This window comes from Camelus dromedarius, chromosome 36 (genome assembly GCF_036321535.1).
Source record: "Camelus dromedarius isolate mCamDro1 chromosome 36, mCamDro1.pat, whole genome shotgun sequence".
In the NCBI taxonomy this organism is placed as follows: Eukaryota; Metazoa; Chordata; class Mammalia; order Artiodactyla; family Camelidae; genus Camelus; species Camelus dromedarius.
In genome coordinates this window covers 9,101,050-9,127,512 of record NC_087471.1, presented here as the reverse complement: position 1 = coordinate 9,127,512, position 26,463 = coordinate 9,101,050, and the positions used below count along the sequence as shown (strand labels likewise).

General features: G+C 48.6%; 1 protein-coding gene across 3 annotated transcripts; it reads right to left on the bottom strand.

The window, feature by feature from the left end:
* Positions 1–1,492: 1,492 nt before the first annotated feature.
* PNOC (prepronociceptin) lies at positions 1,493–24,495 on the bottom strand. Of its 3 annotated transcripts, none has more exons than XM_010995409.3 (4): positions 24,010–24,241; positions 15,855–16,008; positions 4,802–5,253; positions 1,493–1,898 (listed from the first exon to the last, which is right to left on the bottom strand). In XM_010995409.3, exons 2-3 carry the CDS (start codon positions 15,978–15,980, stop codon positions 4,849–4,851), a joined length of 531 nt encoding a protein of 176 aa, XP_010993711.3. In that variant the 5' UTR covers positions 15,981–16,008; positions 24,010–24,241; the 3' UTR covers positions 1,493–1,898; positions 4,802–4,848. The 3 variants fall into 3 exon arrangements, with proteins under 3 accessions (XP_010993711.3, XP_010993702.3, XP_010993695.3); XM_010995400.3 differs by lacking the exon at positions 24,010–24,241 and adding an exon at positions 24,278–24,495 and having other exon boundaries at positions 1,517–1,898; positions 4,860–5,253; XM_010995393.3 differs by having other exon boundaries at positions 1,517–1,898; positions 4,860–5,253; positions 24,010–24,063.
* Between the last annotated feature and the right edge of the window lie 1,968 nt (positions 24,496–26,463).

The following is a 26,463-nucleotide window of genomic DNA, read 5'->3' as shown; positions in this document are numbered from 1 at the left end:
GGAAGGACTTACTGTTGTCATTCCCATTTTACAGATGAGGAGAGTGAGGCACAGAAATTTTAAAACTTGCCCAAAGTCATAATCTGGGACGTAGTGGCACTGGGATTGTAATCCAGGCAGTAACCATTTTCTATACTGCTTGTACTGACAGCAGCAGGCGGGGGAGGGGGAGAAGGTGGGTGGAATATTCTTGGCCAAGTGCCTGAGTTTGCTGGGGAGCGGGCAAGTGACCGAGGAGAAAATAAGTCACACTCTGCCTATGCAATGAGTTCTGTCCCCAGGGAACAGCACAGGCTGCTCCATGAGTTCATGGATTCCGTGTCCTGTGATGGCCCAGATGGCGGGTTAAAAACTGGCCTCGGTGGGAGGGGAGCTGGCAGCAGAAAGTGATGTCTTACCCTGGTAGCACCAGGACTGCTTTATGCAGTTTAAACTGGGACCATGAGGCGTGTCTGGGAGCAGGTCCAAGGGCCATCCTGAGAAGACCCAGGGACTAGTCCAAGGCGGGAGTGGGGCAGGCTTCAGCAGCCTGGATGGCTGGTGTGGGAGGTGTTCCTTCTCCCTCACCTTGGGGTGGAACAGAGGGTTTCTTTCTCCGCCTTCCCTTTTTCCTTGCTCTGCCCTGTCTAAGAAAGCCCCGGAACAGAATCACTGCTCCACTGCAGTCAGTGCATCTCCCCTTCCCAACCCCTCGCCCCTCCCCACAAACCAGTTAACTGCCCTTGGGTCGGTCATTGGCCATTTGCAGCCCTGGGCCCTCCCAGGCTTCCCTTTATGGCTGCATTGGGGGACCCGCTAACTTTCTGGCTTCCGGTTGCATTTGACCAACAGGAGACACTGGGCCGGAGTTTGAAGGGCCGGAGGAGAGAGGAGCAAGGGTATTGGAATCTCGCGGCCCTTACTGCCCTGCACAATGTATGAATGGCTGTCTCCCTACTGACCGCCAGAGGGAGCTGTAGTTCTCACTGGGTTCCAGTCACCACCTCCTTCCCAGGGCCCCCCAGGGCCCCAGCAGAGTGCCTGACTCTCCCTTACCGATTTCCCATGGCCCTGTCGAGTTCTGTAGGTGCTTGACTCTCCTTGGTTACTGCATTTGGGTGGACCAGGGGTTTCCTGGCTGAACTGATCATTACACATCTTAATATGTTTCGTGTCCATTGAAACCCAATCCAGGGTTCCCAAACTGTCAGGCTCTGCGTCTCCTGGAACTTGTTAAAAATGCAAATTCCTAGTGAGGCAGAAACTGAGGATGAGGCCCCCCCTATATCCCGCCCATCCATTCACACAGCTGTGGGCTTGGATCTGGGGACACAGCCAGTCGGGTGTTTATGCCCACGAGATGATCTCGCCCGGCACACTTCACAGAAAACAGAGATGCCGCTTATTTTTGGTCTCTGCCTACCAAGAGAGGCAGCTTTGACGGTGTGTGTGTCTGGGGTCTGTTTCTCAGTTACGTCATTTAAAAACAGCCATCCAATGTATTAACCATTTTCTAAGTAGAAGTTTAATGGAGAAATCTCTGTTTAAAACAATCAGTCAAAAAGAACAGCTCTTTTACAAACAAATTATGGCAGTGACAAGTCAAAACCCCAGGCTTGATTTCCTGTTCCTTTAACCCGCCCTAGAAGAGGGAAGAGGCGGGTGAGAAGGGAAGATGGGCTGTTTAGATGTTAGCTGGAGGAATTACAAAAATACACTCTGATGTAGCAACAGGGTTGTCATGAAACATGCCGTGGGGGGAGAAGGGGGAGGGACAGACAACCAGACAGGGCGGTGCTGGGCCCTGGGGGTGGGGTCCTGGAGGCCTCAGTGCCTTGGGGAAGAAGGAATCTTGATTCCCAGCCGAGTCCGGCAGGTCTGGGGCTGGAGACATGCTGATTTGGGGATTGCCTGGACACCTGGGGAGACAGAAACGATTAAAATAGCAAACCCGATAGTTTTTCTGACCCTTCCATCCATCCTATTTGCCCTAGTGACTGAGCAATAGAAAGGAGGCAAAGAAAAACTCTACATTGAATAAACAGTGCCTAAAGCAGCAAAAAGGGGTCCCTGATTCCCTCTACACACCTGCTTTCCTTGGCCCTGAGTCCACTGGCAGGACCAGCAGAATAAAGCAGAGGTATGTGGGCTGGGACTTGAAAGGCATAGGATAGGCCCCCTGCCTGGAAACAGTTCTATCATCCCTCGTATTTGGAATCCATGTGTAGTAATTCATTCCTTCAGGTTCAATAAAGCCCTCGTTCTTGGCTCTCTCATATTCCAAGTGCTAACTTCACTCATTCCTCACCAGGAATAAATCAACTCACTTTCCACTGTCTTGAAGTTCAAGGTCTGGGGTAGCAGAAGAGAGGAGGAATGAGCAACAGGGGAAGGGATGGTGGATACGGAGACCAGTTGGCCACTTTTCACGAGTCTATCTGGGACTGGTCCTACACCTCAAGGTCCCTCCCTTCTCAGACATCATTACATTTTCTGAGTAGGGTTTTTATCCCATGTTTTAGGGGGCGCCAGTTCCTCCAGCCTTCTAAGTACAGAGGAGTTCGGAAGTCCAGAATAGCCCTGGCAACAGGTGGCCTCCACTGTGGAGAGACCCCAAGCATGTATGGGGCTGGTTGGGGTGCGGAGAGACAAAAAAAGACAGCTTAAAGGGCTCATAGATACGTATCCGCATTGGAACTCAGCAACCATGAATGTGTGGGGGAAAAGCATGAGTGAGATGGTTGCAGTTGGCGAGTGATCAGTAATACCCAGATGAGTTGGTTAACGTCTTCGGCGTTTCCATCAAGAACTTTACATCCTGAACAAAGCTGCAGACAGAAGCCGGTTACCAGTCACGTTCAGTACTGCTCAGTGGGAAGCTTAATAGAAAACTAGAAAAACCAATTGGCTGAATAGGGGCTCAAATAGTTTTGTTTTTTTTTTTAATAAATTGATTCTTGCTAACGTGACTGATTTCAAACTGTTTTTAGGTAAAGAAAATGGTGGCAGTTCAGAGTTAGCATCCCTTAAGATTCACTTCATTATTTATTTTTATTTTTAGGTGGGAGGAGAGGTAACTTGGCTTATTCATTTATCTATTTTTGGAGGAGGTACTGGGGATTGAACCCAGAACCTTGTGCATGCTAAGCATGCACTCTACCACTTCAGTTATACCCTCCCCACCAAGAGTCACTTTAAAGAAGAATGCCTTGCAGATTTGAAAGAATTCAATCCATGCTAGTTCTGAAAGATCCACCATTAGGTCCTGCAGATATTGCTTAGGAAGAAATAGGATGCTTGTTAAGGATCCAAGAGTCTGACTTCAAGAACAGTGCAGGTGAATTCAGGGCCATCTGAGATTAGTCATTCTATTAGAATAAACATGCAACCTTCACCTCACAATTTAATACCTATACCCGTATTTGGCAGTGGACCTTTTGCAAACGAGGCAGCCTACCTGCAAAGAGCGACGTGGGCTGCCTCCCTGCTGGAGTATGGGTGCCAACGATGAACATGTGTATTAACATACTTTGAGGGGAGATTATTCCCGATCTGGCTACCTTTGACGTACAGGAAGCAGAATAAAGCAGCGCACGCAGACTTTTTCCTTTTATGCCTCTGAGTCAGGGAAAAGCCCCCACTTGGGTAATAATGTTTTGGGAATGTTTTTGACCAACTGATGGGTTCTCTCCATTAGGGAAAGTTTCTAGGCTTTAAAAAGAGGTCCGAGACCCTGCCGATTGTTATATTCCCCACATGTGATATGCCCAGATGTTTGGGGTTTTCTTAGATTTTCAGAAGATTCCACTCTGCTAGTTACCTACGCCACACAACGTTATATGCAGGTTGATGGGCTGAGGAAAGCTGAGTCTGTAATGACTGGGCAATAAATTAGGATCGCTGATGTTTATTATCCGATCTGTATTATGGGCACGTGTATAAAAGTACCTGCAGGGGTAAGAACAGACGAGGAGGGAGAAAGGGATGAGGGCAAACAAGCAAACACACACACAGTAAAAATGGCACCTGGGAAGGAGCAAAAAGTGAGAAAAAGTGATGCTCCCTCAGCCCCTCTTCTAAAAGCTACGCAGGTCGTTTGGGCCAGATCCTCAGTGTCGCGCTCAGGTACCATCAGCTGCAAAAAGCAGCCCATCTCTGGCAGAGTGGTCAGACAGACAAGTGATGTGTGGAAGAAAGAAGAACAGAAAGTGTCCTGATGGGAACTGGTCCTACCCAGAACTCCTTGACAGGGTGGTGGAGAGTGGAAACGTTTACCGGTTTCCATGGAGTCCAGTCACCTTGAGATGTAGAGGGGGGAGGAGGAGAGAGAGCTAAGCCATCTTTGAAGGTGAGAGAGCAACATCACAGCTGCAGAAATCAGCCTCCGGGGACGGTTAAGGGTAGGTCCAGCTCTTGGTTCTCAGGGATAAAGTCTCAGAGGAAAGGTGAGCTGAATGGTTTCTATGGCAACCAGATAGGAGGCTCGGTCCACTTAACTGTCCCCATAGTAACTAAGCTCCTGGAGAGCTATAGAGGAATTAGTTATCTTAACACACTACTATTATCCCCATGGTAACCAATCTCTTAATGGCAGTGGTCAGGAGCAACCCCAGAAAATCTTGGCTCCCAGAGGAAGGGTGGGCAGGAGGCAGGGAGGTGGATTTACCTCCCAGGCCTCCTGGGAGCTGAACACCTGGAGGTGGTCTGGGTGTGTGTATGAGTCTGGGGGCTCATGAGCTTCCCCAGGCAGGCCCGAGAGGAAGCCTTAGATGGGGGTGGAGGAGGTGTCTTTTTGCCCCCAGCTCATTTGGGCCCAACTCACTCATGGGTTGAAGTGGACGGTGCAGCTGGGAGGGGCTCCCCTTCCGGCTACGCATTACCATTCTGGTGCAGGGTGCGCCGGCGCTGGCTGGACTGCAAGCTCAGGACCAGGTACTGCCTCATAAACTCACTGAACCGCTTCTGGTTGGCCAGCTTCCGGGCCGACTTCCGGGCCCCGGTGAAGCCCCCGAACCTCTTCTGCAGCTGCTTCTGCTCCATCTCTCCAGCCTCACCCATGCTGGGCTCTGTCCCTTTCTGCTCTTGGAACAGGCTCCGGACGCGGGGCATTCGCTTCAGATGCTGCATCTCAGAGGCTTTTGGCTGGTAAAGAGCAGCGGCCACGTGGTCTGGGTCAGCCGGGCTGAGCTGCCAGGAGCCCCCGGCCATGACCTTGGTGCACGGAGTCCAGAGAGGGCTGGCGAAGTCCTTTTCTTCACACTCAAGGATGCACAGCTGCAGAGACAGAGGTGGGAGGAAGGAGAAGGACCAGGGCCATCTGTTAGTCCAAGGCAATGAGATGAAGACCCTCTGTTGTCTATTTCGGTTCCAATGCAAATGCTTCTGAATCATCTTCCTCAAGTGCCGTGCAGCCGTTTTACAGGCAGTCACTTTTACAGTTTACATGTAGGTTCACAGAATTTCAGAGTTGGAAAGAAACAAAAAACTCTCTGGCCCAGCTCTCTCATTTCACTAACAAAACAAGCTGGGGCTCAGAGAGGTGAGGTTAATCCACCTCAGGTGACACAGCAAATTGACAGAATGAGTGCATCAAATCTGCACCCAGTCATAGCCATAGTTAGGTTTTTGGAGCCAAACACAGCTCATCAGGGTCACCTGTAAAGAAGAATTTTATCTTGTTCGCTTACTAGGCTTAGGAAAGGTCAGATTGGTTTAAGAAATTGGGGGTGTCAAAGCACATAGTCATGTAGTTAAATCTGCATGGTTACTTTAAGGTCATCAGGTAAAGATCAACCTTGGTGGTGGTCATTTTTCACCCTGCATACGCTAGTCATCACTATCTGTGTATCAGTTATAGAAAACTGGGGTTAAGTTTCTTGGGGATGTAGGCAGGTTAGGCAATCTGGGAACATCAGATGCAATCCAGCAGACCCACCAGCTTCCCAGGAACCCCTGCTGCTGCTCTGTGTCTCCAGGCATCTCCCACTTCTCATCTAGACCACCTGACTGTGATGTTTCCCCACCCTCCAGGCTGGTCCTGGCCTTGGCCCCTCCCTCCCACGTTTCCGTCTCTGATTGGTTCTCCTGGAAGCCTCTGCCTCCAACTTTTTTCCATTAGCTGTTTCAGCTTCAGCCCAAATGCTCCTCTGTTTCTGGCCTTCGCCAGGTGAAAACCCCACTTCAACCTGCCCTTGACGTCACGGTCAACAGGAAGCTGCAGAGCCCTTCGTCAAAGCTTGGAGTTTCAGCTGGGCTTTCTGGGCATCAAGAGTTACTGCTCTGCCTGGGCAGGTGCAGGTGTGAGAAGACTGCCCCATCGGCCCTCTTTTGGGGGCAGAAACCTTCACCCGGGTGTTCAGAGCGACACAGATGCCTTAACCGGCAAGGTTTCCAACCAGATCCCTAACCAAGGAGTGAGACGCGTATGCCGCTTAAATCACAGACCTCACAGCCTGTTCCAGCAGACCCTAAACATACTTCCTTCATTCCTACTTCTCCTGCAAGCCTTTACCTCCCGACCCTGACCCCCTCTTGTCACTGCCAGGCTTCTCCACGATGCTGACTGTGCTAGTGCCTTTCTCAGCGTCTTCCACTTTCCCCTCAGTTCCTTGAAATCTGCTTCCCCTCCCCCAACCCCTCCACTATCTCTGCCTTCTTGAGGACCTCTGGTGACTTCCCTGTCACCACCTCCATAGCCTCCTCCTCCTTGACCTGCAGTGTTTGGTAACGTGGACCACACCCTCCGGAAAATTCTCTGATACCGCAGTCACCGCTCAGGTCGTTTGAGCTCCTTCCTCCTGTGTTCCTAAGATTCTGTCTTTAAATTTGTCATCTCTCTTTACAATCTGCCCCCTGGGGACTTTGTTCATTTCTGTGATTTTGCCCATTACTTCTTTTAGGGACTCCTGGGTCTCTGTGTCCGGCCCCTGTTATGTCCTGAGCTCCAGACGCTTCTCTGATCTCTGTCCCCTCTCTCCATCAAAACGTCTGACCAGCACATTAAACGCAATTTGCTAAGAGTAAAGCTCACTTTCTCTTCTGGAACAGAGGCTGCCAATTGCTCATTCTGTCCCCATTTCCCTTCTTCCGTGCCAACAGAACATGTGTTTTCTTCCTGAAGGCCACAGGTATGTTTCCCAACCTCCTTTGTAGACAGAGGTGGCCAACGATGTATAAATGGATATGACCAGGTGGGTCTTCCGGAAAGTAACGGGCAGACTTATCTGGGAAGAACATCTTTTTTCTGCTTCTTCCTCCCCTTCCTCCAGCCTCCAGCTTAGAATGTGGACATTTTGGCTGGCGCTCAATGGGCCACCTTGAAACCATGGGGTGACTCAGAGGATGGAAGCCATAGGCGGCCGGAGACAGGTAAAGGAGAAAGATAAGGAGTCTGTGAGGAGAAGGAGCTGCCAGGCCAGCCCTGGACTGGCCACCTCCTGACTTCTTCCATCTCATTAAAGATGTCACTTTACGAAGGTGTTTGTTACTAGCAGGTGAATTTATTTCTTATCTGATATACTTTCCCTGCCCCAAGTCTGTCCTCCTGTTCCGTCTCCCTGCGCCTCTCTCTGAATGGCACCTTTTCCCCAGTTGACTCAAGTGTAGAACCCTGGGCTTCTCTCCAATGTCTCCCTTCTCACGACCCCTTTCCTCCATCCAGTCGGTCTGGAAGTCTGCTCCCTCTGCTCCATCACCTCTGCCTAAGTCCCTCTTGGGGTGCAGTGGCTTCCTAAAGGACCTCTCCATCTTTAATCTTTGCTGTCTTAAGCCATTTTATGTCTCTGGCAGAACAATCTTCCTGAAGAATAGATCTAATCATATCGCTACTTATTCACAACTGTCCAATATTTTGTCTTTGTCTAGAGAAAAACTCCAAACTCCTGAGCAGAGCATTCAAATTCCTCCACCGTCTGGTCCTAGCCCATCTTTCAGATTTCTTTCTGAATCCTCTGCACGATGCCCCGATCCCTTCAGGCGTGTGGGGCTGCTCCTTGTACCTCCAACACCCCCAAGCTCCCCCGCATTCACCACATGCCTTTTCTCACTCTGTTCCCTCTGATGGAATGACCTCCTTGCATCCATCCTCTGGGGCCAGCCAAGCTCCAGAGCCACCCTTCCATGACACCTTCTTCTGGCCTCCTGGCCAGACCTGCTCTTTCCTGCCTCTGTGCTCCCGCAGAACTTTGTATCGCCCTTGTGGAAGTGTGACTGCTTAGTGTAATTGTAACACCTCACACAGCAGAATAGGACAAGCCAGGGGTCACACTGTACTCAATGAGGAATCGTCTCCATCCAGTGAGTAGGAGGGTTTCAGTAGAGATTTGTTGCCCTGAGCTGAATTAATCAAGAGGCCACTTTATATTTAGCTAAGGGTGACAGAGGAAAAAAAAATTTTTTTTTTTTAAATACAAAAAAGAGCAGAGAAGGATGTAGCTCAAGTGGTAAAGCACATGCCTAGCATGTGCAAGGTCCTGGGTTCATTCCCCAGTATCTCCTCTGAAAATAAATGAACTTAATCACCTGCCCCCCACCAATAAGTAAATAAATTAGTTAAAAAAAATTTAAAAGATGAGGAAGAGTCACTGGAAGAACAGGAATTGCAACCAGGCTTGAACTCCCCCGGCACTCAGCACACGCTTCTGATGTTGTACTTGTCACCCTGTTGCCGCTCTTGGTTTACCTGATTACTTGTCTGTCCCGTTAGACCAGGGTTCTTAACCCTTTCTGGCTTGTGGACTCCTCTGAGAAGCTAATTAAAGCTATGAACCCACCCTTTCACCATATAAATGCTCATCATGTCACATTTGAGTACAAATTTAGAGGGTTCATCAATATTCTAAAGTCTCTCTATGGATGGGCATCTGTGGACTCCAGGCTGGGGACCTCTTCACTTGGCTGTAAGCTGTGCTCTAGGGAGGATGTGCATGCATTCCAGGCATCTCATAGCTGGAATACAAAGTGGATTCCATAGTGAGAATGTGAAATGGAGAGAATCAAGGAGAGAAAGGAGGGAATTTGCAGTTGAGGTCACCCAGTGGCCATACTGGGAGATGCCCCAGCTCTCTTGTACATGAGCAAAGCACTGCAGAGAATCCTAGCGCCAGGAGGGGCCTCGGCAACACCTGTCCAGTGGATCCTGCACCTGGGTGTGAATCCAAATCATCTGCAAAACTCTTAAAAACACAGAATTTCACAACCCAGTTAAATCTCTGAAGACTAGAACCAGGGTTTAAAACTTATTTTTACAAAGCTAAGACAACTCTGATATTTGCCCAGGCTCAGAAACCACACACGTAGTCAGTGTTTGCATGTTGCGATGAGGTTCAGTATTGTGTCCAACACGACATCATGAGATAACAGTGTAACCTGGACAAGAACTCAGATGTTTCAAGTCCCAGCCCAGAACACCTCCTACTCAACCGCCTCTCTGTGCTTGCAATATGAATAGTGTGAAAATAAGGATTCTATGAGACCAAAAGGTAAGGCTCTGATGGGGAAATTGCTCATTTTCTGCTGGACCAGAGAGAAGACAGAGACAGTGGGAGAGCTGTTCTCTTTCACTGGGAAGGTTTCCAAGGAGCACCTTTGCCCAGCCCACCTGCCGGCCAGAGGTGGCGGTGTTGGCCCCTCCTGATACACAAGCCTTTTCTGAGAATATCTTTTCCATTTAGAGTTTTCTCAGAGATGCTCACAGAACCGAGACGTCGTTAGTGCCAGCTCAGTGAAATACATACAGAAACCACTTTTTCACTCCCACAAACTCACTGGGTAAGAGTGAATGACAGGCACGTTCCATAGATGGGGAGGGCGACCTTTAGAACAACAGAGCTGCACACTTGAGCGTTCTTTAAGAACTGGAAGTTTGTTGGAATGAAAATTCATAGTCTACCCCCTGGAGATTCTGATTCTGTAAGCCGTAAGCCGAGGCCCAGGAGTTTGCATTTTCAAGCACCTTAGGCTGGACTACACTTTGAGAAATCCTGCTTTGTAACTTGCTCTGACGAGAAAGAAGCCAGCATGGAGTGTAGTGTTTGGAGACTCCTTCCAGGAAAGAGTCACTTGGGTCTGTACTTAGCCTGCTCCTGAAACACTTTGAGGAAAACCGAGTAGAACCGATTTGTAGTTCATTCTTCTAGGTCACAGTCCTTTGGGGTTATTGCTCTGTAGCAGTAGGTCTCACCTAGGGGCAATTTTGCCACCCCCCCCCACCACCAAAGGCCTGGGGACATTTGGCTGTCTGGGGACATTTTTGGTTATCACACAGCAGGTGGGAGCAGGGGATGCTGCTGCTGTCTAACGAGTAGAGGTCAGGAATGCTGGCAGACTTCCTACAATGCATAGGACAGTGCGCCCCTCCACCGACAAATAATGATCCAGCCTAGAATGTCTATAGTGGTGTGTCTGAGAAGCCCTGCTCTGCAGCGTCAAGGGGAAAGGAGGAAGGCACGGGCAGCACTGGGAAAGCCAGCAGAATGGAGAGTTTTAGAGCTGAAATGGACGTTTGAGCACACTTGGTCCAATCCTCACAGAATAGGAGCCCCAGGGACGTCGTGTGGGCTGGCTCCTTCCTTTACAGGAACGGGTGGAAGTTCTTAAACCTAGAGGCTATCAGGTCTTCTGTGAGCCGCTGGGTTTCTGAGCCCAGATGGTAATTAGGCTGTGTGTCAATCAGAGAAAATGAATTTCTGTGACCGAACCAGATGCATAGCCCGTACGGAGACTCAGCATCCTGTTCAATGCATTAGGTACTCACAAAAATCATCTCAACGCTTGCTTTAGGAGAAGGTTTTGGGCTAAAATGAATCCAAATTGACAACAGCATTTGTAGCACCAGATGGGCATAGGAGCTTAATGCCTACGCCTCGGGTCTGAGGGACCCACCAGCCTCTTTCCAGAGAGGGGTTAATGGCCCGTTAAGCGAGCTGGACACATTTTCTCAGCCCACACTGATGGCACTGCTATATTAAGCCAGAGTGTGGAGGAAAGTCTGAAAAGTCCTAGGTTGGTGCCAAATTGATCTGTAAAGCTGGACTTGTGGGGAAACTGAACAAAGGGCTATCTGGTTGTCTGGGACCAAAAGTTAGGGAAACATGGGGGGTGAAGGTATAGCTAAGTGGAACAGCATGTGCTTAGCATGCACAAGGTCCTGGGTTAAATTCCCAGTATCTCCATTAAAAAAAAAAGTAAAAAAAAAAAAAAAATTAGGGAAACAAGCCCATGAGCCGATTGGAAGGAAAAGAAGCAGCTCATTGAGATTGTCAGTTTCTGCCATTAAGGAATCGAATCATTTCTGACCAAGAGACATTTGGGATCTATTTGCTTTAGAAGATTCTGCCAGAATGTCTGAGGGCCAACACTGGCAGGCCAGCAGATGAGTATTTCGAAAGAAAAACATGTAAGAAACTCCCACTGCAAGTCAACAACTAAGAGCTGTCGTGTAAAGAAGACAGAAAGGCTACCAGAAGGCAGTTGGTTTCTTCCGCTGTTTATAATAGAGTTTTGGATAAATTTCCCCAGGACTTCCTTGGTAGTTACCCCCTTCTTTGTCTCTAAAAACAACTCAGTGGATCTAGTTTTTTCTACTTAAGCTGATGGGGTAGGTATCACTCACAATTAGCCGAAAGCCCCGGTCACTGCACTGCAGTGGTTTGGGGTGTATGAGTCATTCATCCACCAAAATTAAAAAAAAAGCCTAAAAAAAAAAAAAAAGCCAGCCATCCTTGGACCATCAACCTGGAGAGAGAAATAAAGAAATTCTGGATGAGGCCAACAGTCCGGAGGGTCCTGGGAGTTGCTCAGGACTACATAACTTGGTGGAGGGGTTGGGGAGGTTATAACTGATCAGGACCCTGGGGGGCCTTCCAGGGTCAGACCCCTCCCCCATATCCTCTGCTGTAGCTCTTCTCTGAAGTACCAGATAATAGTATCTCATGTATATTTCCAGAGTTTTTCAGATGCTTAAAATCACCACCAATGGGAAGAAATGAACTCCCTGATGATCGAGAGCATGTGGCCCCCTGACCTTCTGGTGCCTAAGGGTTGATAGTGTTGACCACCCTGTTACCTCAGTATCAACCGATCAGAGAATTGTGCACGAGCTGAACATGTACCCTGCGACCCCGCTCCCTCACCTGGCTTTTAAATATGCTTTGCTGAAACCCTTCAAAGAGTTCAGGGATTTTTTGGGCCACGAACTTGCCTCTGGTAACAAGGTGACCCTTGCTGAAATATCTGAGTCTCCCCCACCATTCACAGTGCGGACATACTCAAGGTTTGCGTGATTTGGAAATAAATAAGATATAATTGCCTAAATTCTAGGCATTTCATAAAACTTTAAAAAATAGGTTCAAAGTGAATACAAGCTAGAAATCAAACAACCAGGCAGCCAGGTCCTTGGGAGGCCGGCAGGCGCTGCAGGGGTCACCCCTCCCTGGGAGGCTAGAACCAGCTATTTTCTAATAGTGTTGTTGGGACCCCAGAGATTTAAGATGCTACGGAGAAATAGGAACATGCTCCAAATTCTTTTCTGGCTTTGATAGACACCAATGTGAAAGCTCCACATTGTCTAGAGTGGATGTACCTCTGAGGACACTGAACATCTTGCAATTTTACAGTTACCATGGGACAGGTTTTCTAAGTACTGCTCTGCTCCACACCGTGCCACGTGCTGGGGTTACCCAAACTGATCAGAAAAGATAGCGCAGACCTTGTGGGGAGAGATAGACCAGCAGGTGCAAGTAACTGTCAGAGAACAAAGGAGCCAGGGGCTGGCTCAGTTGGGGGCAGGTGGAGAATTAGCGAAGCGTTCTCCCCTAAAAGGTGAAACTTAATCTGGGTTTCAAAGATTGAGTAGGATTTATCAGCTCGGGGAGGCGGGAGGCATGCCTAAGATGACCAGACAAGTTCCTGGAGCCATGGGAAGGCCAGGGAGGGAAAGCTGGATTTCCCAGGAACTGTGGAGAGTGACTGGAGCCCAGCAGAGAGGAGGTGAGAAGGGTACCCTTGGAGTCACCTGCCACCTGGGGAGAGCGGACAGCCTGGGATGCGGTGATGGCCTCCCAGAAGGACAGAGGACTTGGAGGTAAGAAGCAGAGCATCTTGGGGATCACCTGTGTTTAGGGAGGAGGAAGAGGAACGGGATCCCATTAGGAAACAGAAAAAGAAGAGTTGGAGTGGGGAAGAGAGCTGGGCTCACCAAAGGAGGACAAGGAGAGGATTGCAAATTGGTCGGGGGTTCTGTGGTTATGAGCTGCTGGTGACTCCGAAAGCAGCAAGGGGGTCAAAGTCACATGCGTCTTTGCTTTTTCAAAAAACATGAGAATGGAGGGAAGGAAAGAGCAAGAGGGAGAGGGGAAGAAGGAAGGAAATTGCCCAGCATGGAAGTCAATGGTACAAAGGAGGAGGAGGAAGAAGGGAGTGAGGACAGATCCCGAGATGGCAGTCAGGAGGCTGGAGAGAATCTGCACGTGGTGGTGGTGTAGTCTCAGAACAGGGCCCCCAAGGTCGTGGTGTCCCGGGGGTGGGGGAGGGGGGAGTCGTGGTGCCTCACGGTCAGGTGTGATGTGTTACAAACAAATTACCTACATCTGTGAATGCTTCTTTGTTAACAAAGGAGCAGACTCAGGGTTAGCCTTGCAGTTGAGTTCTTAACGCTATTTTCTATTGTGAAATACACGTACCATCAAATTTACCATCTGAACTGTGTTTTAAGTGTACAGTTCAGTGGTATTAAGTACATTCACCTGGTTGTGCAACCACCACAGGCATCCAGCTCCAGAGCTTTTTCATTTTTGCAAACTGAAACTTTGTACCCATGAAACACTAACTCCCGTTTCCCCTCCCTGCAGCGCCTGGCAAACCCCACCCGATTTTCTGTTCCCACCAACCAGACTACTCTAGGAACCTCACTTAAGTGGAATCATACAGTTTTTGTCCTTTAGTGTCTGTCTTATTTCACTCAGCACATGTCTTCAGGGTTCCTCCAGCTGGAGCCTGTGTTTTGATTCCTTTCCTTTTTTTTTTTTTTAAATTTAATTTTATTTGTTTAATGTCTAGTTTCTTTCCTTTTAAAAAATACATCGCTTTAATTTAATTTATTATTATTTTTTTGGTGGGGGAAGGTAATTAGGTTTGTTTATTTTAATGGAGGCACTGGGGATTGAACCTGGATCTCATGCATGCTAAGCACACACTCTACCACTGAGCTATACCCTCCCCTCTACACCCCAGATCCCCTTCCTTTTTAAAGCTGAATAATATCCCATTGTCTGTACATGCCACATTTTGTTTATTCAGTCGTCTTGTGATGGTCACTTGGGCCTTTTCCACCTTTTGACTTCTGTGAATGATGCTGCTATGAATACGAGAGTACAGATGTGTGTTCAGGTCCCAGTGCCTTTCTGAGTGGGAGGGAAAGGGTTGCAATGAAAGCTGGTGACTCAGAAACTGTGCACGACTCTCAGTCTTGTCCAGGCTGCGACCTCAGAACCTTCACGGCGTGGTTGTTACGAGATTATCGCTTAATGAACTACTTCTCTGGTTTATGTGTCAACAAGTTGTCTGCTCTGTTTACTAAGATGAAGGGAAAGCGTTTTTTGGGGTGAACTTTGAAGCCTCTTTGGGCTGCACAGAAAAGGCACGTGAGCCTTCTGTGTTCTAGCAAACTCAGCTTTTCTCAGTTCCTTAAATGCCGATCCCCTGCCCCCAGCAGGCACTGCACACGGGCCCCCACGCCTCCCTCTGCCACGCGGGCCCCTGGGCACCGGGGGCTCCCTGTCTCCTCACTCCCACTCATCTTCAGGTCTCCTTAGAGACTTCAGTTCCTCCAACAGCCCCCTCTGCCCCTCTAGACTAGCTTGGGGTCCACTGCTCTGTGCCCCCTGGGTGCCCAGTAATGGCTCTTATGGAGGCATTGTGGGGTCTTCTCTCCCACCAGTCGCAAACCCCATCCATCTGCTCACCTTCGGGACCCTTGCATAACCCAGTGCTCAGCACTTAAGTAGATGCTCAGAAAAACCGTGATGGCTGAATGAGGGGTGAACTTTGAATGGGTTCTCTGGGGCTCTTCGGGATGTGGTAGTCATCACTGTAGTCATCACTGTTCAGAAAACAGGCTTGAAGAGCACTGAGCTGGCGTGGGAGGGGCCAGGTGATTGGGTGGGCTGGGGGCTGTGTCCGCTCACCTTAGTGCGTCAGCCCACCATGAGCACTCGGTTTCTATATTTGTACATTTGCCTTAAGGAAAAGTAGACACAACGTTGTTTTTCAAGGGTGAGGAGTTTCAAACATCACATCTTTTGAAAGAAGTTTGCCTGACTACAAAGAAAAATAGTTGAGTTCTACTGGGTTTAATAGGAGATGAGTAACTCTTCAGACTATTGGAAGCAGCTAAGAAAGCAGCATATTTAATGGAAAGAAAGGTAGTGCTCAAATCGAAATTTAAGTTACAGAGAAGCATATAGGTGTTCATCGTAGAATTGTCTACTATATCAAAACAGGTTCAACGGAGGGGAACGGTTCAACAAAGGAACTTAAAAATGGGATATTTATCCTGGTGTCATAGAGCAAGTGAAAAAACTAGGATTTTTTTTTCTCTGGTGGGATTAAAGGTGTGTTTGTCTTTTTTTGTGGTTCTCTGAATTTGCCAAATTCCCTACAATGTGTATGTATTATTTAAATAATGGGAACAAGACGGCAGCATGAGTGGGTCTTATTTGAATGTGGTCCAGAGGAAAGATGACAGGGTTTGCTCTAGTCCACAGCTGTTTCCTGATACTGGGAGGGTCACGTGACCCTCTGGGGGTAGTAGCTTCAGTTTCTCACCTTGGGTCCGCTCTGGGGGAGGGAGGGGAAGACAGGGTCACCCCTGGACCTACCTCAAGGTTGAAGCTGTCAAGAGCTGGGCGGAGCTTCTCCCTGCAGGCCAGACAGTCCCTCTGACAGCTGCTGGACGCGCTGGAGAAGAGGCTGAGCAGCAGGAGGTCACAGAACAGGATTTTCATGGTGCAGGAAGGAGCAGGAAGCAGGATGCTAAAACACAGGAGAGGCAATTAGAACGGCCCTTCTGTGGGGGCCCGTTGGGGCCAGAGACCCTCACACAGGGGATTCAGGAAAGACACGCTCCTGAGGGGACAGCGCAGTTGGGGCCCGAGATTCGCCTCCCAGGAGGGAGTGGATTGTCCAGGGTGCTGATGACCCTGGACCTGTCAGCCAGGCATAATGTTCACACAGGGGCTAGTGTCTGGGCTCCTGGGGGGAGCACCCCTGTGATTCCTGCCACTTGGCTGGCCCCCACTTGCATAAGCACTTCTGGGGGGCTGAAGGCCTCCCTTTGCAACTTACCAGTATGTGACCTCAGGACAGCCTCTCCCAGCCTCAGTTTTCATAGCTCTTAAAAGGGAATGGTGGTACCCACCTCATCACAGGACTGTTGCAAAGGTGAGATCCAGAAGGGACGTTTTACAAAGTGCAGTGAATATGTTTAAATAGGAGATTTATGAGTGACTCATCCCCCACCCCATTCCATCCTCCGCCAGGAATGCCCCACGGCCCAGAATTTGCTCTTTCGAGAAGATTCCAAGTTCCTTGTCCTTTCCCCTGCTAGAAGTGAGCTATCTTCCTGAGCACGGAGCCAATGTGTTCACCTTGCTGTTCTGTGCAAAGCACAGGACCAGGCATGTGGAGTTATTTGTTGAAAAATGGAGACTCTTCTAAGGTAATAGCTCCAATGATTATTAGATCAGTAGTTAATGTTCTTTATACAAAGATGTACAGTTTTTCTTGTTTCTCTTGAAATTTATCCTGTGATCAAGTCTCCTGAATCAGAAAGCTGTTTTCTTGGATGGTATCATTTTGGGTCCCTGTAGAACCATCTTTATTTGGTGGATTAAACGGAAAGGGAACAGGGAACTTTCTGGAAATGCTGTGAATATTCTTGACTAAGGGACGTCACGGGGATGTATGCATTTGCCAAAAACCCTCTGAGGTGTACATTTACACTCTGCATGTCACTGCGTATAAATCTTACCTTAATAAGAGTTTGGTATTGTTGAGTGAAGGCTGTGCACTGGGTTCTTTTACAAGCTTTTATATTGTGCTTGTGCCCGGGGTTATTTTAACTCCTAAAAACATTAACCCACGAGGAAGCTTGGACTTGTGTGTCTGTGTCTCCCGCTGGCCTGTGACCTCCCACAGGGCAGAGATCACGTTCTAAGGTTCGCTGTATTTCTGGCACCCGGCATAGGGCCAGGCACTTAGGAGATGCTCAAGAAAGTTTGATAAATGACAGTGGACTGTCTCTGGCGCCCTCTCCCTTCTCCTTCGCGGATGTGGAGTTGGGGAGTATTTAGGGGCACCTCGGGGAACTCATCACCACTTACAGGATCTTCTGATGAAAAATGTGTCTTGAGTTCCAGGCAGCCGCCAAATAAGCAAAGGTCTTAAATTGAGAGCTGCCTGGAGATGTCTTTTGTTTCACTTGATAATTGTCTTTAAGTTTCTTCTACTCAACTTCAGTCTTTCTAGAGTCTTGTAGAATTCGCCCAGAATGGCTAGGCTGTGCTCTCTACGGCCACATGATGGCAGTGCCTGTACGTCACAGAAGATGGGGAAGGAGAAAGGGACGGTTTCCTTCCCTTCCTGATACAACACTGCAGTACGGAATATGTGCAGAGGCTGAGCTGATCGGTTGTGACAGATGTTAATGAAATGCTCTCCGGCTGAGGTTTTTCATGAACTTCATTACCGGTGGCAACTTGCACATTCAGGAAATGTCTGGTGGATTGGCTGTTCCTCGTTATCTCAAATTCTGGGTAAATGGATTTTTAGGGAGAGGTGAAGAAAATAGATGAGCTCCCGGGACATTTAGCATGTAGCATGTGTCCCATTTGACAGCCTTTCCTGCATGTGAAGTGTGGGTCTTCATTGACTTGGCACTTGGGGAAACCCTATCAAATCTACTTGGCCTTAGCCTGACCCTCCCTGCAAGCCCATGGTCCGCCTACCTCCTACCCACCAGTCTCTGACTTCCCTACCCCTCCATGTCCCACCTTTAATTTTTATTTATTTTAAATTAAATTTTTTAAAATTTTACTTTTTTTCAGAAAGAAGAAAATCATTTTTATTCAGCCAGTTTGCGTATTCCATTCCCCAAGGCTACTCAAGGCATGCGATTAATAATAATCCCCTAACATTGCATCCTGGGAAGTGTTTTCACTTAGGTTTTAATGAAAAACACTTGGAAGCAATTCAGTGCGGGGAGAAGTGGTTCCTTCTTATCCTTGTTTATGAATCAGCACGAGTTTATAAAGAGTAGTTGATGCTGAAGGCTGAAGTTTTTATTTCTTTTTCATAAGAATGTTCCATCTGCACTGAAACAGATAGATTGACCAATGCCAGGGGGCATTTATCCTGTAAAAAGAAGCCAGAGATTTCTACCCCTCACTTTTAACAAGTGACTCCACCTATTCATTAAAAACCATTTATTACTCAGGGCTATTCATTTTCCTCTGCGATTCAGAGAATCCTTAAAATGAGAATCACCACCCAGTACAGCCTCGCATGTGGTTTATAATAGTTATATAAGATTAATATAAATAAAAGCTCAAGATATATGTAATTATCCCTGTAAAAGGGACCACATTTTGTCCTTTTAGGTACCCCTTCACCTCTGGTACAGTTGTGTTCTAGGTGAAGTTAGATTTTAAACTATTGAAAATTCAGTAGAAGTTTTTTGTTTTTGAGAAGTCTTGACGACATCTGTGTGCTTTCTTGGTAGTTCTGTATATCAGCGAATGCTGATTAAATGAAGGTGAGTGATTTATTAATTCTCAAGTTATATTTATGTTTGGTCTTTACACTTAGTAACTGTGTGACTTTGGGCAAGTTACTTCACCTCTGAGAGCATCAGTCTTCCCACCTGCAAAATGGGGTCTAACAACAGTTTTGGTTATTGTTTTGTTTTGTTTTGTTTGTACAATAGAAACCATCAGTCAGTACAATCTCCCTGAGTAATTTTGAATTTTGCATGGCTCGTGTTCACTTAGTGAACCAGACTCAGCTCGCACTCCTGTGTGGGGATGCTATAATCTGGACATCTCGTATTGAATAAAGAAATGTTTAACTACCTTTTATTTCAGTAATAACACCTCATAAATTTAATTGCACCTCACTCTTTATAAAGATAAAACTACCGCTGTGTTTAGCTTTAATCTATTTGCATGTAATCTTGCTTCTGAGGCAATATAATTAGTTGCTTATCTGTTTGGAGGATTACATGTGAAGCTTTAGCTGAAGCTAAAAGTTAATTGAGTTTTGACTTATGACCTATGAGAAAGCCTGTAATTTTAGTGCATTTAGTGGAGAAGGAAAGAGGGACCAGCCTTTCTCCTAGAGGCGTGTCTGTCCTCTCTTTCTCATCAATTGCATGTGTAGATATCTTTCTTGCAGGTTACAAAAGAGTTTTTATATTCTTATTCAACCCTATAGTCTAGGGTTAATATTATCCCCCTTTTTTAGATGAACGTTTGTTCAGAGAGGTTAAGCAACTTGCTTTAGATCATCCAGCTTATGAAAGAGCCAGGACTTAAACTCAGGTGTTTTGACTCTAAAACATGTGTTCTGGGAAACCATAAGCTCTACACGTTGGTCCTGCTTTAGATGGGTTGGTGAATTCTGGTCGAATCTGCTTGTATTTAATAGTAATCCAACTATTATTATTATACTTAGCATCCTCTGTCCCAGGCATTGTGCTGACTGCTTTATAAGCATCCATCCTCAGGGGTATGTGCTGTTGTCCCCCCTTTACAGTCGAGAAGACTGAGGCTGGAAGAGGGGAAATAATGGGGACTGGAAGAGCTGAGACTCCCACCCATCTGATTCCTAAGCTCCTGCTCTCACCAGATCTCCCAGTGCTCTCGGCAGTTGTCTGTCTGTCTTCGGGTAGGTGAAGTCATTCTAAGGACCTCCTTTAGTCCTGAACTCTGGGGATCCTCTACTCTGATGACTCCCTCTTTATTTTTGCCTTTCCTCAGTTTCCAGAGGAACTTTTCATTGCCCATCAGCACAGGGGTTTGTCTTCCACACGCCCCATGTCTCCATCCCATGTGGATACAACCCCTGCACTGAGTTTTACTTCTTCACCAGCTATGACTGAGGCTCCTTTAGTTTTTTTCCTCCTCTGCCTAATATGCTTACCTCCAAAAAGGTCCCTCTCCTGCTCTCAATTTCCACCTGGAAGGAGGGGCTAGGCAGAGGGGAGGGGCAAAGCAAGTCCCCGCCCTACACAGACGGGTGTGCCTGGATCTGGTGGGCCATCAGTGAACAAGAGGCCTCGGTTCCGGCCCCGGCTCTGCCATGACCTGTGGGATCCTGAGCCAAGGCGCTTTCTTTCCCTAGGGCTCAGTTTCCCCTTCTCCAAAAAAAGAGGCAGTTGGATTAGATGGTTACTATTTTTGATTTTAGTAGTGGCCAGATCACTTGTTACAACAGCCCAGCTGGGGCTCAGGAGATGGCCTGCAGGGTGATGGTTTCTTTTGCGGGGTGGGGTGGGGTGGGCAACAGACACTTTGTTGGCGCCGTCACAAGCCTGGAGAGGTATCACTCTTAACTTGGATCTTCCTGATTCTGGACCATGGTTCCCCATACACGGTCAAAGTAATTTAAATGGATTTTTAAAAGCTTTTATTTACTTTGAGAATAAAATCACTTAACGTTCCTTTCAGAAAGATTAGAAAATGCAGACAGGCGAAAAAGCAATGGGTCTAGACTAGAAATCTTCAGACTTCTTAAACTTTATACCTCCGGCAATCAAACAGTTTTGAGCCCACCTTTCTAATTTATTGATAAGTTATATACATTGTAAAACCCACTAAGGTGTAAATTAAGGAAGATAACATAAAAAATTAAGCCTCAGTTTCCCAGAGCCCAGTGGACCCTTTTGGAGACCACTGGCCGAAACTCCTTAACATCTAATAACACTGGCCTTGAGCTCTAAGGAAGCTGGGGAAAGGCTGCTGGGTCTGTTTTCCAGGCGCTCAGCACTGCGGGCTCCTATCAGGAACGCTGCACACGTTTCTCCGCTGAATGAACGAAAGGATGAATGGGGAGTGGGCGGGGGAGGAGCACAGGATTAGCGTGAGCCCAGGGGAGGCTGGCTCTGAACCCCGGGGTGGGGGAATGCAGAGCCCTGGGGGTGGGGTGGTGTTGCGCTGACATTTTGGTGGTGACCGAGACCCTGCACATCACCCGCCGAGCCAGGCCCTTCAGAACTGGCGATACTGTGTTTCTGCAACGCGGAAGGCAGAAGCTGGTGCGTGGAAAAAAACCACAGGATCACGGAAAATCAAGAGGAAACGTAATCCTCGGCTATTTAGGGAGATGCCCAGAAAACCAAATTGCCCCCCAAATTGGTGTGCCCTAAATCTTATAGCTAGTTTGTGGTTAGAGGAAAGCTTCATTCATGTCGGATAGTGAGAGGACGCACAGGCATGGAAATAGAGGCGTTGAGAACCTCCAGTCTGCCTGATGAGCTCCCAGCCATTCAAGCCACTGCGGGCTGTCTGTCACAATGACTCCTGTTCTCTGGGAGGGGCCCATCCCCTCCCTGGAATATCTGATGAGTAGTTCCACCCAGATTCAAAACAGGTAGATTTCCTTCGTGGGAGCTGTGGGGCAAGGCTGACTGAACCGTGTGGATAAAAGCATGGAACACTCACCCTAAACCTCACATCCTTACTGTCCGTGTGTTATTAGCATGAAATGAGCATATGGACATGTTTAGCTCACTACCTGGCACATAGTAAGTTTCAATAAACGTTCACTCCTTTGCCCTCCTTTTGTGGCTTTTGTCCCTGCTGCCACCTCCCTTTCCAAAGCCCTTGGCCCACCAAGATTCCACCTCCTTCCCCGCCTGTCTTGAACCCCTGGAATCTCTGCAGCAAGCATGCCTTCCCCCAGACTCCGCCAGCACTTGCTGTCTGGACCACGCAGTTCAGGACTTAATTACACCCAGCCTGGCCCGTCCTGCAGCTACTTCACGGTGTTTGCTGCCTCACCCCAACCCCCGATAGTTTGTAAGCACCCCTGGCCCCAAGAGGGTGGGCGATGCCCAGGAGCCAGCAAGGTTGGACTCAGTCCCATCTCTGCCATGTCCTTAACAAATTATTTAACCTCTCAGCTTCAGTTTCTTCACTGGCAACATGGAGATAATGACACCATCTCTTGCAGGGCTGTTGAAGGGGATAATGGGTGTGAAAGCGCTAAGATGTAAATCGTTTTACGAACGTAAAGAGCTGTTATTATCACCTCTATCAGATCCATCGGAGCCCCTGCGCGCCTCCCCTGCCTAGTGGAGTGTAGATGATAAATACCTGATTGATGGAATACAGAATAATAGCTTCATGACAGTTCCTGTCTTGGGCTCCAGAAAGCACCGATTTGAGCCTAATATTGCAATTACCCTCTTCGTTGACAATGCAAAATCTCCTGCATCCTCTAAATCCCCCAGTACCCTCAGCCTTCAGCTGACAAAGCCAGAGCTGCTGCCCCTCAAAGAACAGAACTGCACCACCCACCCCTCAACGACCCCGGATGCATCACAGCGCCCTCGACGGGCAGCACATGGAACAGTGGAAGCGGCTCCTTTTCCCAAGGTGGTGGCTGGGGGCCGTCTTCCCAGGGACCCTCCCTTGCAGAAGACTCAGCCAGAGGAACACGAATGCTTTTTGTGTAAGGTGTCACAGCACCCGTGGAAGCATGCAGACCTTTTCCCTGCCACACTTTACAAATGAGAACGAGGAGCGTGCCTGCAGCAGCCACCCACAGGCAGTGAGAAAGAGCAGTGATTTCTTTAGGAGGTTTTGATGAGAAGCCAGGCAGTTACTTGTCCCCCCCCCCCCCACTCTATGTTGATAAGTCTGGTTTAGGCTTGCTGGCGAATGCCATGCAAAGCTCATCTTTTGTTAGTCTGCCGAACAATGTTATTGGTTATAATTGAGGCAATTATGGGCTGCTCGAGAGGAAGCAAAACACAGATGTTGGAGCCCAGGAGCAGGGTATTCAAGTCCAAAGCAGCTTGCTTTAAATAGTCCGTTTCCCGAATCATCCTGCCTTACTTGAAATTCCCCCCAGAACTTGCCCATGTTCAGAATGAGATGGGGGAGGAGGGGGTGGGTAGCGGCGGGAGGGGAAGCAAGACACGCAGGGAGAGAGACAGACGCACAAAGACAGAAAGCGGAAAAAGGAGGCTGGGCGAGAGCGAGAGAGTTTGGATGACTTCTGAACGTCGTATTCCACAGGACGTGGGCGGAGACCTTTAGGTGGAAGAGATGGGCAGGAGGAGAAGGATGCAAAGAAAGAGAGGAACCCTCCAAAGGATTCAGGGTCTGGGAGACCAAGGTCATCCCTGCAGAAATCTGCGTGCAGTTCACACACAGCGACCCCATTCAGCAGCATAAAACGCCTGGGTCTGACTTTCCCCCCACATCATTACTAGCGATTTGTATTCCGTGCCTCGGTGAGCAGGGTCTCCTCAGGATGAAAAACCCAAATCCAAATCAAGTTCAGCGATACGTTGAAAACCAGGCTGAACGCACCATGAAAGGGAAGTCAGCCACAGGGAGAAACCACTCACAAAGGTGCCTGGAGGGGTGGGGGCTTCCCGAAGGCTGCCTGGAAATGCAAGTCCCCCGCCTCCAAGTGCCTGCCCCTCCCCTCTCCTCACTCCTATAACCAGCTTTTCTCGACTGGCAGCAGTGACCAAGTAGGGGCTACATCTGGGGAATCCAAACTTTTCCTCATTTCCAAGTTCAGCTCTTCTGCATCTCTCTTCAGGATAAAAGCCTCAGCCCTCCCCTCTCTACCCTCCCATCCGAGCACGGAAAATAAGACAAATGAAGGAATAACCTCACGGGAGGCCAGCAGCAGCCACCCTGGACAAAGGAGAGGGGCTGGGGAGAGAGCCCCGATGCCCTGCTCCTTCCCGAGGCTCCCAGCAGTGTGTCTTGGGGCTGGGGTTCCCGTGCAGTTGCCTACCTGGGAGCTGTCAGTAGCCGGGCTCCTTCAGATGCGAGGCTCAGTTCCGCTGTATCAGCCACACCAGCCTATATATCCTCCCCCCACCCCCCACGCACAGCCCTCCCCTTCCCTGCCCACCTCGATGACACATACACACGCTGACCCCCTTAATCAAGCGAGCAGCAGAACCTACAATCCTTCCTGGCTGTTCCCCACCCCCCTGGCTCTGTGCTCAGACCTGTGACATCCCAACCTCCCCACCAGTCCATTCCCAAGCCTGCTTTACCTGGACTCTGCTCAGCCAGGATCCCACAGCTGCCTTCCCTTTGCTTCCAGAGGCGCTGTGAGGACTGACGGGGAGCTCTGGCAAGTCAGGAAGGAAAAAAGGCTCCTGGTGACAGTGACGAGGCAGACCCCAGTCCTGGAGTCTCCTTGAGCAACCTTTTCGCCTGAGGAATGAAGAACAGGGAGCGAGCAGAAGGGAGGGGAGCTCCCACTGGCACAGAGAAGCCCAGAGCCGAGCTCCGATGAGCCCCCTCCTCCTGTCACCACCCCACAGGCAGCAACAACTAGGCCGCTCCGCGGAGTGGCTCCACCTGCCACGGGCTAGGTCCGGAGCCACACCACAGGTGCCCGCTGCCCAGCACAATGAAAGACGCTTAGATTTTAGACTCAGGATGTTGTCTGAAATTCTGCTTTGAGCAAGTTACTTCTCTTTGCAAACCTTGGGTGCTCCTTCTGTGAAATGAGTATAACGCCTTCCAGGATGGTGGTGGTAGAAAAACAATATTCTGTTCGTCTTTGGCACCTATTAATAAATGTGAGTTCTGCATCCTCTCCATCCTTTCATGTTAAATAACACCAACTGAATCTAAAAATCTCCTGTCAACATCTGTGGTCACAACAGGGAGCTATTAAAGCTTCTACTATACTTTAGGGCATCACCACCAAGTGCCTCGGAGTCCTGGAAGCTTTTGAAGATGCCCCCGCCACTCAGTGTAGCTAGCTCATGGTCAGCCCAGGCAGGGAATATTTAGATTCTGCAGTATTCTTGGGGACCCCTCTTTTCCTTGCTGTGGGTGAATTGCACCATGGCCTTCTCCTTAGCTCACCCAAGAAGATCCACCAATATTCCAGAAACCCAGGGTTTGAGCCTAGGTTGTTGGAGAATCTTAAAAACTCCTCCGTCTCACGTGGCAAGTCCGGCTCTCTCATCAACCTGAGACTGGGTGGAGAAGGGTTAAAAACATCCGCTCCGACGGCTGTTGGGTATGGGGTTTCTTTTCGGGTGATGGAAATGTTCTGGAATTAGATATTGCTGATGGCTGCACAACACGGTGAATATACTAAAAAGCACTGAACTGTGTGCTTGGAAATAGTGAATTTTATGTTAGGTGAATTGTATCTTTATGAAAAAAAAAAAAAAGGAAGACAGCAGGCAACAGCAAGCAAAAGCCACCCCAGGTTAAGAGCAAGGTGTTCTAAGAATAAAACTTCCCTTCTATGTGGAATCACAACCAAAGGGTCCAGGAGACCAGCATACTCTTGATTTTCCACTTAGGTCTCTACGCCCAAATCTTACACTTCGTTACTACAGGTCAAAGCCACCACTATGAACTCTGAGAAATCAGCGTGACATGTGGTCATGCTGATGTCTGTTGGGGCCTGGAGCTTGCTGTGACACATGCTGTGGCAGATACTGCTGGCTGCCTACTCAGCACCCATTCCCTCATTCTTCCTTACTGAACAGTACCCTTGATTTTATTCTAGGTGGCAATGAGCTCCCCTAAAAGGCTACTTTTCCCAGCTTTCCTTGCAGCCAAGGGTAGCCAATGAGAATCAAGCTGCTAGTCATTGGGTGGGGCTTCTAAGAAAGCTCTTTTAAAGGGGGACAGTTCAACTAGAAGAAGCTCCTTATTTGCCCTCTTTCCTTCCTGCCTGGAACACAAATATGATGGCTGGAGCTCCAGCAGCTATCTTGGATCATGAAACAGCATGGACTAAAGACAATGGTGCATAAAGATAGAAGGATTCTGGGACCTCGATGACTATGGAGCTGCCACACCGATCTTGGATTTCCAACTTCCAACTTTTTTTTAAGAGAAAAAACTCAAAGATTTATTTCACTTAGCAGTTACAGTTCAGTTAGCTGTTGCTTTGTAACAGGCTACACCAAAGTCTGAGGCTTAAACAACAAACCACTTCTCTGGCTGGTGCTACTGCAGTTGGTGGATTAGCCTGGGGTCAGCAGGGCAGTTCTTCTGGTCTCAGTTAGACTCCCCCGTGAATCTGCAGTCAGCTGCAGCTTAGCTGGCTGCCGGCTGGGGGCACCTTGGTTCTCTTCCCTGGGTCTTATCTCTCACACCTCTTCCGCAGGCTGGTTTGGTGTGATCTCACAGCAAGGCTGAGGTGTGAGCACGAGCCAGGACACCAAGCAGGAGCATATAGAACCTCTGGAGACCCGTGCCTTTT

Excerpts from the sequence above, each read along its gene's own strand:
- PNOC (XM_010995400.3), bottom strand. The coding sequence starts at position 15,980 with ATGAAAATCCTGTTCTGTGACCTCCTGCTGCTCAGCCTCTTCTCCAGC. Across the intron at positions 5,254-15,854 it reads TTGACAGCTTCAACCTTGAG|CTGTGCATCCTTGAGTGTGA; the intron begins GTAGGTCCAGGG and ends CTGTCTCTGCAG. Across the intron at positions 1,899-4,859 it reads GCGCACCCTGCACCAGAATG|GTGTCCAGGCAATCCCCAAA; the intron begins GTAATGCGTAGC and ends CTGTCTCCCCAG.